Genomic DNA, 17,897 nt, shown 5'->3' with positions numbered 1-17,897 from the left:
CTATCATATCTTTAAAACTGGTCTTACTATTTAATTTTTACAGCATTTTAATTATTTCTGTGCCCAGGAACAGATAACAATCTGCCCTTGTGCCAAAGGAGCTCCATCTAAGTAAAAATTAGGGAAAGAACTAGGATGTTCAAAACAGGAACAGAGTAAAAGAAATACCATAAATTATATTAAATTAAATGTCTGCTTTCATGAATTTTCCTGAGCCAAATAGAGCACATCTGTGTACCGAAGAGCAGAGAGTGGTTTTATAAGTAAACAAACAAGCAGATGAGTCTCTCTATTCACTATCTATGCACTTGAAGACAGTGGGTTTTTTCATATATGAATGCATATATATTCATATAGCTTTATATATGAATGCAGTGATCTCACAGAAAGCAGTATTGGAGACTGATTTTTCACCAAATTAAATTGCATAGACTGAACTAACTGCAACAGTAAATATGCTGAAGGAAAGCAGCAATGCTGTAATGGGTTCTGACCCCTCCTCACTTCACTGTCATTGAGACACCATGGTTACAGATTAATTACCCAAGCCTTACCCTTTGCATTAAGCCAAAAATCGTATTCCTCAACTGAGGGTAAAATGAAGACAGCTGCATGGCTAAACTTTCTAAAAGAGGTCAGGATGGCTTCCTAACAATCACAACTATTTGGTATCCCCCATGCCGTTCAGCACCTAAAGAACAGTCTAAGTTTCAAAAAATATAGCTCTTGTTTCGGAGTTTCAAAAGGTTACTGCAGTCAACCAGCTGTCTCCTTCTGAAATTCAGAAGTCATCAGATTAGACTCTTTCAGATCACTTAAGGAAAATCCATTGCAGATTATAGGTATTAAGCCTCTCAAAAATATCTGGCCCCTCAGCAAATGTTGGTTCCTTACACAGAAGGGGGAAGAAAACAAATCAAAACCAACAAAAAAGCAACAGTACCTATTTTCAGACGAGGAAATAACAGGAACTTCTGTACTCTTCACAGAACAGAGGGGTAGAAGTACAGCAGGTCTGATGGACTATGCCAGCCATTGATAAGCAGTAAAGAATACAGTGGCTATTTTGGACATTTTTGCACTGAAAATAACAAGTAATTATCAACTGATTCATTTCAGCATAGCATCACAAAGGTTCAGCTACTAAACACATAAACATAATGCACCCTTGCTGAGTTTCACCTCTTCCTGAAAAATACTTCTTAACAAAAAAATCTAAGTGAAGCAGTATAAAAATTGATTTTACTTCTCCATTTTCTCTCTTTGCACATCAAGCACACATTTCATTACACTGCCTCAGGAGGAAGAAACTTCCTTAACAATCTAATGCTACCCAGAGCACAGCTGCTGCTTTTCAGTCTTGTCAGCTCAATTCCTTCACATATTTTTTTCTTTTCTCTTTTGACATTTCAGTCAAATCTGAGGATTTTTTTCCCCATGTTTATTGCCACAGACTAGCCTGAAACAAACACATGGCTGCAAAATCATTCAAACACGATGAGGATGATGCATACATGGTGGGCACAGTGTAATTGCTGGGTTTATTGCTGCTCTTGGTTCACCAAGCAATTCTGAGGTACAAAGTCACAGCTCCTATTTCTGTAGTCTTTCCTATAGACAAAAACACAATCACCTGAAGAACTGTATCGGCAATAGAGAATTCAACAATATAAAGCATGAGTAAACTATTTTGTTTTGTCTCCCCTCCCACCACCAAAGAAACACCCATAAAAACTACTGATGATTTGTTTATATATGATTTTACAATGGGGAAATTACAGAGACTGGGCCCCACCATAAATCCCTGTTTCCCTGTTGTTGCATAGAAGGCATTTTGATGCTGTCAAAGCAAGAGCATATATCTGGGTCATGGATAGAAGTGTGGTGGCCTGGAAGACTTTTATATGGAGACACTAGAAAGATATTCTCCTGCAGTTCCATCTCCAACTAAAAGGGAAAGGTGTTAGTTCTGCAATTACATGTGACTCAGCAAATACATGCTCCATTTTCTAAGTGCTTCAGTTTGTCCAAAGCAGGTTTACTTTGTATTTCCACTTCCACAGTTAGGAAATGCAAAGAAAACCTACCTATTTCCTGCAAAGAAACTGACCACAAATTGACCAAATATGACCATTCAAAAATAACAACAAGACTATGGAAATGGCTGGAAAAATCAACACTTTGGGTAATATACACTAGCTGGCAGCAAATGAATTTTCCAAAGACAGCACATGAAGACAAAACACACCAGAATTTTTTGACACTTCTCTACTTTTTTCCATAGAAATGATTAATCAATATCAACAAGTAAGATATTAATAAATTCTGTACACACCTACTTCTTCAGCTTGTAAGATTCATGTACTGATATTTCTAATGATTGACTGTATTGTTTGTATCTACAAATACAGCAGGAAAAGAGGGAACACTACAAAAATATTGCTAAAAAAACAGTAAAAGTAAACATTTAAAAAACACTGGAACTATGTAAAGGGGAAGATGAGCAAGTAAGGAAAGAGTAAAGAGAATCACAGAAGCACATAAAAACTGCTATTTGATTAAATGTCATATTTATTCTTCAGTATTTCCAAAAGGTACTTTGCCCTCCAATGCATTTGAAACAGCAAATATAACAATACATATCTTAAAACTTTGCACAGTGTTAATATTGAAGGATGGTATGAAAATTTTCTCTTGCTTTCTCATAAACATATTACTTGATTTCCAAATACAGAATATTTACAACCTGACCCTTCAAGACAGACAGCACACCCATTGTGCAAAACTAGACAATGGGAAGAAACATTGCTTTGATAAGTGGCATAAATGAGATTTCTTTGTCTGCAGAGTGGTACATCATAATACTGTCTGTGAACAGTTTTCTACTAAATATAGAAAACAATATCGAGCTCACAATCTCCCTGAAAAAGGGATTACAATTTAGGTAAAGATATCCTTATCTTCTGTTCTGACTGTAAATTAATACATGAGACACAGGAAAGTGTCAGCATTCTAATTTTTCTAAACACTAAAGAATATACTAAAATGTCAAAAGTAACTCCATGTCAAGTCTCTTGGGCAGAAGAAATGCATTATACATAGCATAATAAGCAGAATTCCAACATTACAGAAGAATTTTTTTAGTTTTTCTGGCCACACTGAGACTTTCTTTCTGAATTTTTAGTTTAGGTTCACAATCTTACATGTATGGAGCACCATCGATATTGCCAATATTGCCAAGGTGCAAGTAGCTTCTAGCTTGCTGTGTTAGGCACTTTCTTATAAGACATCAAAATAAAGCCATCAAGCCAAACACATTCCATGAAATTATGGAGTTGCACCACTGGTGTAAGCACCCATTATACTTAAACACGGTCCACAACAAAAGCACATAGTTTACAGGTAAAGTACAGCCACAAGTCACATCCTATATAGTACATCTCTACCTCAGATAGAAATCCTTACAAGCCATTAACCAAATAAGCATCATCATCCACACTGACAGAAATCAGAAAGCTTTTAGGGCCCAGAAAATTTAGACAACAAAATTGTGAACTCCACACATGAGAAAAATATTTCTATTTATTACCCCTGCATTTCTGAAAGAATTCAGAAAGCATGTTAAGAACCTAGAGCAAAACAAGGTATCATATTTTCTCCTAAATAAGTAGCCTACTACCACTGTGCAGAATTAATCTTCAATTGTGGGGAAGAGACACTACTGGACCTTAGTCTGAGATCTCACGAGTGAGAATCAGTTCTGGCTACCTGCCAGACCAAATGTTACAATGGCGAGGGTATGGCCAAGAGCATTAACATTCAATGGGCCTCATACTTCACCTCAAAGTCTATAAAGAAGGGCTCCATCTACTCTCGTATCAGTCTAAATGAAAAACAGTTACTTTCAACATCTGATGATGTTTTTATAAACACAATGATCTTAAAAACTAGAAATGAGGATTTTCAACTTTCCATGCCAGTACAGTAACATCAGACAGGTTCCTCTGTATCTTTTCAAGTCATGGGCTGAGTTATTTATACACCTTTATCTGAAAGGAGAGACAAATTATTTTCAAGTCCCTTGAAAATAATTACCAAACTCAACGAATGTAAAGAAAATAGCTGACCTTAAAAATACATCCAAGGAAAGCTCAACCATTCTCAAGCCTAATTAGGAAATTCATCATTTTTTAATCACTTCCAGCAATAGACATATACCAGATCAACATCTGAACATTCATTAATCAGCTTGAAATGAGCACACTACTTTTATCCTGCTAAAAACAGAAGATGCATTATTCTTAAGCCATTGTATTACAGATTGCTTTGTAATACCAGTGCAGTAAGACTGACAATGAACTGTACTTTTAGGAAAAAAAAACTACCAGCAGCTACTTCTCCACAATTAAAAATTTCAGCCTTTTACAGCCCTGTTATTTTTACATTCATTTAATGAGTTGCTGTAGTAGAAATATTACAATTGTTATTGAAGTGCATCTTGTTGCGTTTATGGTCCTGTTCTCTGCTACGAAGCATTCTACTGTAATCAAATTATTCAGTGTCTTGTATCTTTGTCATATTTCAGATATGAACAGAAAGGAATGCACTGTCACAAGAAAAAATAAAAAGAAAAAAGAAAAGGAAAGCTCTGTTTCACATCAGGTTTCTTCTAAGTTGTTTTTTGTTGTTTAGACAAAAAAAAAATTGGTATACAGCATTTTAATAGTAATGCTTAGATAATATTCAGAAAACTGTCCTTTCAGCTAAAAATAGGGAGGTATAACTAGACAAGATCATCTGGACTATAGTTACTGACCCCAATGACTGCCCTCATGTAAGAATCCCTTTTACAAGCAGCATTCCAGTCAGATTATTCAGGTGTCTGGGGCCACAAAAGGAAGCAAGTGGCCACAGAATAAGATCATTAGCTTATTGTGCACTGTGTCTACTCCATGAACTCTAAGAGCAGTGAAAATCATTTCTGATGTCATATGAAAACCCTCTATTGTCTTCAGCTTCATTTGAAAAAAATCAGCTTATAACATCTATCACATTAAAACTGCCAAAACTGCAATGTCAAAGGAAATATAAAAGTGGACAGGAAAACACCAATTTCATAATTTTTGCCAAGCTACATTAATCTTCAAACATGTTCCTCTTTGCATTTTGAGAGACCAATTTTAGAGCAGGAATTTTTAATTATGCCATCAAAACATACATGTTTAACTGAATAGACCAGTCTTATGACCTCTTTGGCACCACAACCGACCAGAAATATGATTAGGACTTATCATTGCATCTCAAAGCCATACCAAAATCCAGTTTAGATAATGCAAAAAGATAATTCATTTCAAAATCATGAACTTTCTGTAATTTAAAGGGCATTTGATTAATGCGTATGATTTTAGACCAAGTTTAGAAGCTACATACAATTATGAAATAATGGTAATAGCTGTGGACTTTCCTCTTCCTAACAATGTTATCAAATAAGAAAATATTACATGTTGCCTTAACGTAGCTTAACTCATTAATTCATATTTGTTTGCAATTAGGCTTGAAGACATGCTGAGATCTTTCAAAACAATCACCATAACATGATGAGAAAAGGATGGCATCACTACCTGACAAGGAACAAAAATCCGTGAGTTGTCCACCTCTGCAACAATTACAGTGCTCACTCATCTCAGTACCAATGCATGAAATAGAGTACAAACTTTTACAAAAATAAATCCTCATGACAGAAAACTGTGTCCTGCAAAGTTAATATTTTGCCTTAGCTAAGCAATTTCATGTGGAAAGATATTGTACCCTGCTTTTTTGCACGAAGAACTAGTCCTGCAAACCTGCCTTGCTGGGTCCAACCAATCAGTTAGGCATAGGTTTACAAGTATGAACTGCCAGAGCCACAACTGCCTTCTGCTGAAGGAGATTAAAGCATAATCTCTTTCCAGTAAATGGCATGTTGACAGCACTGCATTCTTTAAACCTCCTGTATATGCTGTTGAAATGTTGAACTCAATCTTCTACACAGCCAGTTAAAAACCAAGTGACTGCTGAAGAAAGTAGACCAGGACTTTTACAAATCTCCAATTCTACATCCAAATTTCAGTCTCCTTTGTAACAGGATGAACAATCTGGTACCAAAACTCATACTATACTTGCATACTATGCAACACATACTATACTTGGGTGGAATTTTAACTGGAATTTCTCTCCCGCTGATAATTTTCATCTCTCAATTACATAAGAACATAAGCCATCACAGGCCACAACATTGTGCTCTTACAAAAATATACACACTCCTCAGAATTATGATTTTCATAATTAGCATCCACATGCCAATTTCAACTTCTTTATATTCTTTACAACTATTTTTTGTAAGTTGAGGGAGGATTTGAATATATTAGGGGTTTTTTTACAACTACCCAGAATTAATTACGCTTCATTTCTCATACTGGTAACTTTTGCTCAAGAAGATAAGGACTCAATTTTAGGGCTCTACAGTAAATACTGTGACTCCCATGAATGTTCAGGCAGTTTTTAAGCTTTCCATATCCCTTTTCTGTACTGGTTAATCTGCACAAGCTCATGCAAGACACAAACCTGCATCTGCAAAAGCTGGTTTGGTGCTTCCTCTCCATTTTAACTCTTCTTCCAAGGATGCATCACTCTTTAATGAGCATAAAATTATTAATCCAAATTAATTCACATGACTGCTGGTGAAAGTTTCCTTAGATCTTTTATTAAATTAGAAGATTTGAACCACAATATATTCCTCCAAGGGCTATATTCCAAAGCACATCAGCATGGCTCATATGGACCAGCACTGTGGAACCCCTAACCAGAAATGTTACCAAAAAAAGTACCCTCCTTGTGCCAATAAAAACCCATTCTAAAGTAATGAAGTTACTGGCTAATTGAAGCAATTTCCTGATTTCTCCCTGCATTTGCACATTTCCCATTCAGAAATTTTCAGTTATTATTTGCCTGTGTGTGCAGCTCCTGCTGTCCCTTACTTGACTATATAGCAGGCACACATTTTTCTTTTCTTTTTACATCTCATGTGAACACCTCATGTTTTAAGCCTTAAAACGTGCAGTGCTTCTGCAAAAGGCTGCTTTGATAAGCATTTTAAAGAAGGAGACATAGCATAAAGGAAAAAGTCACATTTTCCTGAAAAATATACATGCATATATCCTCCAAGAACATGCTTTAAAGACTCATTACTATTTATTATGCATTTATTTCTGTGTTATTTCCAACACAGCAGAGAAACTCCATAGTCAAAATTTCAGCTTGATTTACTGATGAGGAACTGGAAGTTGAGCAGTCTTAACAGCAGCATCATAATAGATCTGCTCTATACCCAACATTAATTTCTCATCTATGTACATCAATACAATGGGATAACATCTCAGCTTTACCTTTTCTTTGCTGAACATATTATATTGACAACACAGACAATATACTATCTCTGAGCAAGTGAGCAGAACACATTATCTATCACATTATCAGAACACTGCATGGTCAGACCAGGTTTATTTTTAAGCTGCAATATAGTTTGTTCATATTTTCTCACACTTACACTTTCACAGAAATCAATTATTCTTCTAGATTGCAGCAACTTTTTATACATTTACTGGCATTGAGATAACACTACAATGTCTTACAGTAAAAAAAGTAAGTCCCCAGTCTTTATTCAGATATAGACTCCTGAGATGAGATTGTTCAAGTGTTTTTAATTTTTTTGCACTCTATAAAGGAAAACGTTAGCAATTCTCAGTTTCACCTGTTTGCCTTTCTTTAAAAAGATAGAGTCTGTCTGGTTTAACTGCTCTATAGATAAAGCTTACATTTGTCACTGCCTTGTTACGCCGCACAAGCTGTGGGTCAAATTATACAGGAGCATCTCTTCCCCAGCATTTAAATTAAAAAAAAAAAAAAAAAATCGACCAACCAACCAAAAAAAACCCAAAAAAAACCAACCAAAAAACCCAAACAAACAAACAACCACCAAGAGAACATTCAATCTTGAGACGATCAGGAGCGGGAGCGAGACTGATAAGACTCAGAGACGATCTTTGCTCTAAACTTAACACCCCAGTAAGACCTGAAATCTGTATTATTTCTCTTCAAAGCACTGAATCTGAGAAAGGAAACAAAGCAGGAGCACTCTAAGGAAAACGGCTGTCGGTACTCACCTAGTGCCAATGACCAGAGCAGAAAAGAGCGGCAGCACGTAATAAGCAGCGATGAATTTCATACTGCTCCGTTCGTTCCGCTTCTTCACAGCGACGCTGGCCCCGTCTCCTCCAACCTCACCTCCCCAAGGGAGCCGCGGAAAGGTTCCACCTCCGCCAGCGCAGACAGACAGACGGCGCGAGGAGGGGACGGCCGAGCAGCGATGTTTGAGCTCCGGAGCGGCACCGCGGGCACAGCGATGTTTGAGCTCCGGAGCGGCACCGCGGGCACAGCCAGCCGAGCGGCGATGTTTGAGCTCCGGAGCGGCACCGCGGGCACAGCCAGCCGAGCGGCGATGTTTGAGCTCCGGAGCGGCACCGCGGGCACAGCCAGCCGAGCGGCGATGTTTGAGCTCCGGAGCGGCACCGCGGGCACAGCCAGCCGAGCGGGGATGTCTGAGCTCCGGAGCGGCACCGCGGGCACAGCCAGCCGAGCCGCCGGCAGCCCGGAGCCCGCCCCGCGGCCGCTCCAGCCCGCCCCGTCGGCTGCGCCAGGACGCGCCCCTTAGGGGCGGCCGAGGAGGGATTACGGCGTGATGCTCGAAGCTTCATTCCGAGGGGACAGCGGGACACGGCCGAGAAATCCTCCCTGGAAGTCAAAATTGAGAAAGCCGCAGTAAAAACACCACCGGTATTTTGCAGTTAATGTCTTTATGTGATGCGACTATAAACAAAACAGGTGATAGAGAGGCAGGAGCTGTTCCAAGTAGGTGTCAAGCCCCAGAGCAGCCTGTCACTACACGTGTCATTTCTGCAAAGCAGGAACACACAAGCTACTATTTCAATCAGGTGTTCATTCACCCCATATCAAGTTGAAGGTAGGAGCAGAAATAGCTTCCAGAACAAGATTCAGAACAATGTCATCTCTAAAAGCCCTTCATCACCTGAAACAATGGGCAAGACCTTCAAAGAAATAAATACCCTTTTCCTGTTCCCTGGGTTTGTATTCTGCCAGTCTTAATCAAAAATTACATAAATCAGCAAATTTGGTTAAAAATGTTTTCAGCGTGTAGATAATTGCCTACCTTAACACAAGTTCATCTGATGGCAAATCACATGAAAGTACAACATTTAAAGAGAAGGAATCTTTCTCCGCAAGACTGCAAACCCAATCAAACAAACTTGTCTGCAAGTGAATGAATTGTGGTCATAACAAGAAAGATATCTGGTCACCTATGGGCTTCTCTGCTCTTACAAAAGACATCCAGAAACTACATTATACATCACAAGCATAAAACAAAAATTTCCTTAGTTTAACCTGGTTAGTCATTGCATTCAGCTATTTATTGCAGAGTAATTTTGTATTCCATCACAGAAAACAGAAATTCACTGTTTTAAATTAATGGAAGGCTTTTAAAAATCAGTATTGTCCCTTAATAAATATGCACATGGTGAATACAAACAAAATTAATAAATTACATCCTTCAATAGCAAACTGAGAATGATGGGAGGTAAAAGAAAAAAATGAAAAGGTGATATACACAGCCAAAAAGGAACAAAATAATTAATTTCTGACTTTCTGTGTCCCAACTCTGGTATCTTTTTCAGCACACCTGGCAGCACATTCTATTCAACCACATGAATTAAACCTTTATTTACTGTTATTTTGATGCTATGTACCAACTGGAATGAACAGTCATGTTACCATGGATACTTATGATAGCATGGTAAAAAGGTCATAAAAATAAATGTTAGCTTGTAATTTTCTTTTCTAGAAAAAGCCAACCTTTCCAGTCTACTAGGCACTTCATAGTAATGTATCAGCAGCTAATACTTCTTTCATCTTCCTTTTATGTGCATTCATACAGGGTGGAACAGAGGGGAAGGTACTTGTGCATCAAGGCAGTAAAAAATGCTGAGTGACTTTAAGGAACCCTGTGAAATTTTGTAACTTGAGGAACTATTTTATAATTCTGTTACTGCTCTGCCTTTTCCTTTGGGAAGTGGGGGGTGGAATAGGGAGGTCTACTGCTGCTTCTTGGTTTCACCTCAAGGGGTTTTAACAGGCTTGCATGGGAGAATATCTCCACAAGTGGTTGAGTGTATAGGCAGTCTGCAGCTACACCCAGATACAACATTGCCATTCCATGCATAATTTCTCCATCCTGTTCAGAATTGATTGAACAATCAGCAAGCTTTCATGCTTCCCTGCACTGTTGCTTTAGTCCTGCTCTGATGTGAATATTCTATAAAGACTGTCGCAGCTCAGTTTGAGCCTGTAAACACCTCAAGAACTCAGTGAACAGGGTTGTAGCAATCTTTCCCAACTCAGGTCAGCCCATGGGAACCCTCAATCAACTTGAGCACAGCATATACACAGCCAGGCCAAGCAGAGACTGCAGCAACTGTACGCCTAAATACTGAGCTAGACACAGGTACAATTGCATCACTGTGAAGACAATGCTTAGCAGTAACTGCATGTGGGACAAAATGAAAACCTGCCTTTTTAGAGGTAAATTTCTATAATTAAAGGCTGGGAACTTAATCTTCAACGCTGTTCTTGTCATACCTGATTGTACCCCAGCTGCTTGCCTAAAGACACAAAGAAGCATCCTTTTCCTCCCTCCTGTTGAGATAAATGACCTTGATCTTGACAAGTTGGAGGGGGTTTTGTGTTTTGTTGGTTGGTCAGTTGTTTGTGTGAAAAACGAGTGAATTTAAATGTTTAATAAAAGACAATAGGATACAAAAATAGAGCAAAAGTTTAATGTAGGGTGCTTAGCATTCAGCCAAGAGCACACCTGCTATTTCACAGACACTTTTTACATACCTTTTCTATTGCATAAGCCTATTCCATATTCATAAAAAATTCTGCATATTTAAACGTTTCCCCAAACTAGATTACATTTTCCAAGAACTGTTTAGCATGGCTCTTCTTCGGGTCCACCTTTTTAGAGCATGTGCACTTCTCAGCTGTGGTTTTAGTCCATTCTTATTGTCACTTCCAGCTTGGACTTTGGTCATACTTTCTATAGAGAGCAGGTGCTGATAGTTGGCATATCAGTAGCAGGGGTCTCCATCATACATTCATTGGATGTTATCCCAACCAAGCAAGCAGTTCAATTACCACAAGCATAACTATATCAGCTATTTCACTACTCTAAGTTTAGTTAATAGCAGAAATAGAAACTATATCTTTATAGCAATGTTACTTTAACATTATATATATAGCATCCATTTTAATATTTGCAAAAAGCCAACATTATAATATGTATTTATAATGTTTATTTGAGATTAGTAATGTACATCTTAACAAGAATATACCAATACCAAAAAATGAGAGAGAATCGCTTCCAGATTTTTCTTTTTTCTAGACATAGACTGTAGTTGATTTATTGCGCTGTGTACACTTAGAGATCAAATATTAATGTGCAACAACTTCAAAGATGTTATAGAAATATTCTATATGAACACAAGACATGCAGAACTCCATAGAAATATCATATTTTTACTCTTGTAATTAAAGGCTTTCTATTTTTTGGTTCAAATTAATTGACAATATTACTAAATAAATAATTACTCCTAGTTTATCAAACAAAAGATGATTTTATGTGCCATTTTAAAAATGCTTAGGAAATACAGAAGTTTCACTGCAAAATTCCAAGGCACTTCAACCACTCGTCACATAGGTTCTTGCAATTTTAGCCAAATACACCAATAGCGTAGGAATATTACTGCCTGCCTTGGAGAGGAAAATGAACCAACTGTCTCCCTTTGCAAAATACAACACAAGCTTATGCTTGTCCGAGCAGAAATGTCACCGGAACTGCAGGGGAAAAAAAAACCCCAAACTCTCCAACAACATTTTTTAGTGTTAGAGAATTAAGGCATTGCTTTATTATGGCCAGGATGTTGGGTTTGCACAGAAAATGATGCTATGAAAAGACAGTGTCCATAAAGGAGACAGAGGAGTCCTGCAACTTTATTTGAATAAAGGGAGAGTCCACTGGGGCACACACCTTTGGGGTTTTCTCTCTCAAGGTTTTAGAGGATGCTGCCTCCTTTTTAAAACTCCCAGCCACATCTTGCTCTCTTCCTTTCCCCATTGGCTGAGGTACTAGAAAGGTACAGCCTTCCCAAACCACCTTAAATATATTCCCCCCTTAAACATGTCAATTTCCTGCCAAGTTCAGAAAGCAGGCTTGTTCAGACCCATTTGTCAAACTGTCTGGGTTCTAGAAGAAACCTGCTGCTTGAAGTTGGTAGAGACGCAAAGACCCATTTCAACCCTAACACAATAACACCCATACCCTCACCTATGGAATTGTTTGTAAAGACATTAGCACAAATCTTCCCTATCAAAATGATGTAAACTTCTAACATTTTTTTAATTAACTTTAGTCACGGATTTTGTTTTTCTTTGCCCAGAAGGAAGGGAATGGAAGTGTTATAAATGAGTAATCAGATGGTTGGCTTTCACAATTAAGGGGTGAGAGCCCCTACATAACATTATATGTATGTTAAGAGAAGTTTTGTAGATGTATAGTATTTATTATCACGGGATGGTCTTGGTAATCCGGGCATTTGGGAAGGTTGGTTACTGTGGTAACACCTGGCCTCCAATCAGAACTTTATTTTAGAGTAATTTAAAAATGCAACTCTTAAATTTTATTTGGGAGGAAACCCTACAACTAAGGCAAAGCTACAAGTAGGATTCAAGTGTTCCAATTTCAAGTCCCGTGCTCTGTGAAGCAAAGTACATTATGAGGCAGATACCGTATCAGCACTGCAGCACAGAGGATGTCAGCTTTCCTATGCACTTGTATAGCCATGCATGCATAGACATATTCGTACACATGCAAAAGCACATGTATCTATATTTTTGTTGTATTGAAGTACCACTTTAGGGAACTGTAACAAACTGTAACAGCAATTTGATACATTTTACACTCTACACAACATACCACATTTCTGTGTCTTAAAAAGACTGGTCAGACACACTTGAGTTTCCAAGTAATAACAAAACCTCTGAAATACAGTATGATAAAAAGCATCTTAAATAACAGAAAAAGGGTGTGAGAAGCAACTGCTCACTTTTAAAATTCCAAAGGTTTAACAAGCCAGCCTCTTCTAATTGTCTTGACTACTAAGGCTATTACAAGGGTGAAGAGGACTATGGGATGACATTAAAATAACATTCTACATTATATCTATCTCTTAATTGTGAGAGCCAACTATGACATTATATATCTATAACAAGGGCAAAGCCACACACATCAGTACTCTCTTACTTAAGGATAATTGCTGTGGACTAGTTATTGTTGCAGGACTCAGCGATGCAAGGAGAGTTCTGAGTCAAGTACTGGTTGAGGAAGAGCAGAAGGGACAAGTGACTTACAAGAGACACTGCTTCAGCTCTTCTGTGCATAAGTCTCTCCTCTCAAAGATTTACTTTAACTTTGAAAATAAATTTGACATCCCTTTTCCCAATTTTTCTCTTGGATTTTCCCACTCCATCTTCTCATTCTTTCACCCCAAACTGAGTGGGTTTTTATGTTTGGAAATGCTTCTTGATTTAATTCAATTCTTAACGAATCTGTTAAGCTATCAAAGGGGAAAATGCTCTTAGCAAAATAGGAAGACAAAGCATAAGTCTCATTGGAGAAGCATCTCAATACACTGAGCCTAACTTTTCACATCCACTTACGAATCCACAAAATCAACAAAAACACATATGTACAATTAATCCATGTGGCTTATTAGTGCCCTTGATTGAAACCTGTCACATTAACAGTACCACTTCATGAGATAATATGTTTGTGGTGACTGAGATCAGAAAGAACAACTGATGGGACTTTAAACAGCCAGGGACCAGTGGGATGGTGAGGGACCACTCCGTCCTGGCCCCAGACCTTGGAATGGCCAAGCCAACACGAGAAAGGACACCAAATCCACCAGCTTGATCTGCTGTGAAAAGGGGACCCACACCAGAGATTCACCAGGTTCACATCTGTTTTGCCTGAGCTGCTGTGTGAACCCTTTGTTTTTTGGTTTTTGGGGGGTTTTTTGGGGGTTGGTGGTTTTTTTTAGATTTTTTGTTTGTTTGTTTGTTTGTGTTTTTGTTTTTTTTTTTGTTTGTTTGTTTTGGGGTTTTTTTTTTGTTCTGGTTGGGAGGAGGAGGGGGGGGTAAGGGCTGATAGTTCAATATCTAACATTTATTCACCTTTTTTTTTCCCCTGAGCCCTGTGAGCAGTCTGTTTGTCAGTAAACAGTTGTTTGTAATTTTTTTTTTTTTTTTTTTGGGGTTTTTTTTTTGTTCTGGTTGGGAGGAGGAGGGGGGTGTAAGGTCTGATAGTTCAATATCTAACATTTATTCACCTTTTTTTTTTCCCCTGAGCCATGTGAGCAGTCTGTTTGTCAGTAAACAGTTGTTTGTAATTTTTTTTTTTTTTTACTTTCATCCACTAGTATTCATTTTCTTATTGGCAGAAAGGGATTGTGGGAAACCTTTTTTTTTTGACAAAACTTTCAATCCAGGGTGATTTTCCTCCTAAACTTGTCTCTAAACCAGGACAGTAATTCATTTTGGAGTGTTTGTTCCCTTAACTTATCTTAAATCAAGACATTGCCTCGTTTCTTTTTTTTTTTTAGGTAAAGTAGAATGAAAAATTATGCTCATGTAAGTATAAAAGCTGTTATAAATGCAGAAGGAAAAAAAATAATTTTAAAGGAAGACTAAATAAGCCTGCTTTTAAGGTAGATGAAAAGCCTGAAAGGCTAATGTGGATAAACACATTATCTTTACCTTTTTCCACATGAAAAAAGGTAAAGAGAAAAGCCCTGTCTTGCTTTGTGGAGGTTGCTGCAGAACTGAAGGAAAAGACACTCAGAAGTGTGAAAGGCACTACCCCATACATGCTAATTTTTCAAGACCTTATAGAAGTAAAGGTGGCAAGATAGCAAAATAGTAGAGCTGAGACTTATTTTCCAAAAACCAAGTTGGAATTCCAATGCTTAAAAGGATGCCAAAATGAATGCAGCTTAAATCCTATTATAACCAGCTAGATATATAGGTTTTGGGTTTTTTTTCCTAGACAAACACATTTTCCTTCTACAGGAATATTCTTCTTTTATTACTTTAATTTGTAAATATGAATTTTCATTCATTCATGAGCTGTCCTTTAAGATTTTAGGGGAAATACCTGTCCAATGAGTTGCATCTGAACCACTGAGCAGTAGCACAGGAACAATACTTTGTAGATCTTTTGTCCATTCCCATCTCTCCCCTCTGATCTAGGTTTTTACCAGCAGAAGTAAAATCAAGATGTACCAGTGCCAATGGCAGGAAAGCTCAGCCATAGAAATAGCCAACAACACAAGGGACTGTCTGTCAGGGCACGAGCTGGAAGTCAGCCTCTATTAAGTTACCTTATGGCTAGGTGAATTGCTGCATTTCTTTCTGAAAGAGTGAGGATTTCTGTAATGGGGAGTCCAACATCTCACAACTATTTTTGTGGAGATACTCTGGCTAGAAGATTGGAGAAGGGATATGACATTTTTGTCATAGCAGTGAACTGGGTCATGAAAAAGTTCATACAAAGAAGTTAGGCGTTGAAGCACTGCACAGAACATGGCATGTACACACATAACTATGAAGCTTTCAAATTCCATTCTTTAACCACAGTAGGTTCTGTGGAAAAGTAATTTATTTGAACTATGCATGTGGTAGCCTGATTTGGCCCTGGTACACTGGCATTTCTACAAAACCCTCTAGAAAAAGTGCTTTTTAGTGTAATTCACTAGAAAAACTGAGTCTTCATTCTACCCTGTATTGAATAGTTTTTTTGTGATATAGAGCACTTTACATTTAGGACACTTGAGGCATTTAATCCACCTATGTTTAAAATAGGGAGCAAACACATTCAGGCAGAATTTCAAAGGTGACAATACCTTGCTAAACCCACCAATACTGAGCTTCCTAATGGTCTGCTTAAAGACACATGCTAAATACACATTATATTATTTTATTACATAATTTACATTTATGAAATCATGTATTTGGAACCAGCTGATCCTATATTTTCACCTGAATTTGTGGTTATATTCACTTTCTAATATCACATTCACTAAAAAGATACCAAAAGACCCCAAGGTTTTTTGACATTTCTAGATCAGTCTTTCTGAAATTTTATTCTGCATCTTTCTCACAGGGTAGGTAACTCTGAATTTAATCTGGTGTATTTTTCATATTTTACAATAAGCTGTTGAAAGACTGGTAATGTAACAGGCCTAGTTCAAATAGGGATCATTTTTCGTAGCCAAGGTACCAATGCAAGGCTATCCTATATGAAGACAGCTGGAATAAAAATTAGGGAAAATATAAAAAACAAAAAAAACCCAAAAACGTAATATAAACAATTTACTATTAAAAAAAATAATTATTTACATCATCACATTATCTGCAAATCTGCTCTGACACATTTTTGCTCATCTAGTCTTACATTCCATCTATGTTGAAGGCATAGTGGAGTGTTTTGGTTTCTAAATAAAGCAGCAGTTACGGAAGGAGATGGTATGATTATTAGCAAGCAAGGCTCAATTGTTCATGTTACTTCAGCCTCAAAACCAAACAATGTAATTTTTGTATTCCTTTGGAATTATCAATTTTATAGCTAAATTGTCATCAATATTAATTTCTGCTTTGTGACTCTCCAAAGGGCAAGTCCATTATCAAGGTAAAGCAAATCAAAGTATGCAGCAATATATTTGTATCTACTATCACCCAATTAAAGGACAGGAATTGAAGAAAGGGCTTATTTACCCTTCTGAAGTATAAAAGAATTATCAGCATGTATTTATGCTGTACAGAGACTTTATTGGCTAGTGGTTTTCACCCATAACAAAACAGGTGTGATGGAAAGATTAGCTCCCTCCATACATTATTTCAGCATTTCTACTGAGATTTGTTACTAATCTAGGGCAGACCATGATATTTCAAATCTTTACCCTAGCTACACTGTGAAATCTATTGAGGGACATACTAGTTTATGAAGAATTTTTTATATAATCTTTCAGCATTTTATTAGCTAGTGAAGGCTGGAATATAAAAATGCTGATCTTTTTAAAATCAATATTTAACCCTGGAGAGTTCCATAAATGTTATGAGTAACTTTAAAAATCAGCACATATGTACAAAGTGCAAATGTATACTTAGTGTTCTTTAAGAACATTATGCATTCCCTTAAGAAACATCACAACCTACATTCCACATTAAGTAGTTAAACCCTCTCCAATCAACCTTCCTATATTTTCTTTGACCTTTATACTTTTGTACTAAGTGACCTTTAATATTCAATGGTCCAAGACTTTCTTACTGTGGTTTCTTAATTTGCGCTTAATTTGGGCTATTGTTATAGCTTTTAACATAAAGAAGAGGCATTGGGGTCACAAATCAGGTTTATAATTATCTGTTTTTCCTTGCCACTTCCAGCTGTCTTGTAACTGCTTGTCACATAGAAATTTTAATTCTACAGTCTGGTACAGCGCTATAACGACAAGTGACAATTATCCAAGTTAGTTTTATAACATCAACATGATTGAAAACCTTTATACATAGTATCTAGGGTAGCTAGGTTCTGTTTCCTTGTTTGCTGTCCTCCAGGGAAACTGTGTTCCTTTACCACAGTCTTCCAAATACCAGTGTCCTGACCTTTAAAC

At 37.4% G+C, this 17,897-nt stretch overlaps 1 protein-coding gene across 1 annotated transcript in view; it reads right to left on the bottom strand.

The window, feature by feature from the left end:
• LUZP2 (leucine zipper protein 2) overlaps positions 1 to 8,322 on the bottom strand; it is a 152,797-nt gene extending 144,475 nt beyond the window's left edge. The window contains exon 1 of the mRNA XM_041423248.1: positions 8,202 to 8,322. Coding sequence (XP_041279182.1) covers positions 8,202 to 8,263 — 62 coding nt within the window. The 5' untranslated portion in view covers positions 8,264 to 8,322. The remainder of the gene's footprint in view (positions 1 to 8,201) is intronic.
• Positions 8,323 to 17,897: the final 9,575 nt, after the last annotated feature.

Source organism: Onychostruthus taczanowskii, unplaced genomic scaffold (assembly GCF_017590055.1).
Source record: "Onychostruthus taczanowskii isolate IOZ18803 unplaced genomic scaffold, ASM1759005v1 scaffold76, whole genome shotgun sequence".
In the NCBI taxonomy this organism is placed as follows: Eukaryota; Metazoa; Chordata; class Aves; order Passeriformes; family Passeridae; genus Onychostruthus; species Onychostruthus taczanowskii.
The sequence above is the reverse complement of the archived record's forward strand: the minus strand, read 5'-3'. Positions and strand labels throughout refer to the sequence as shown.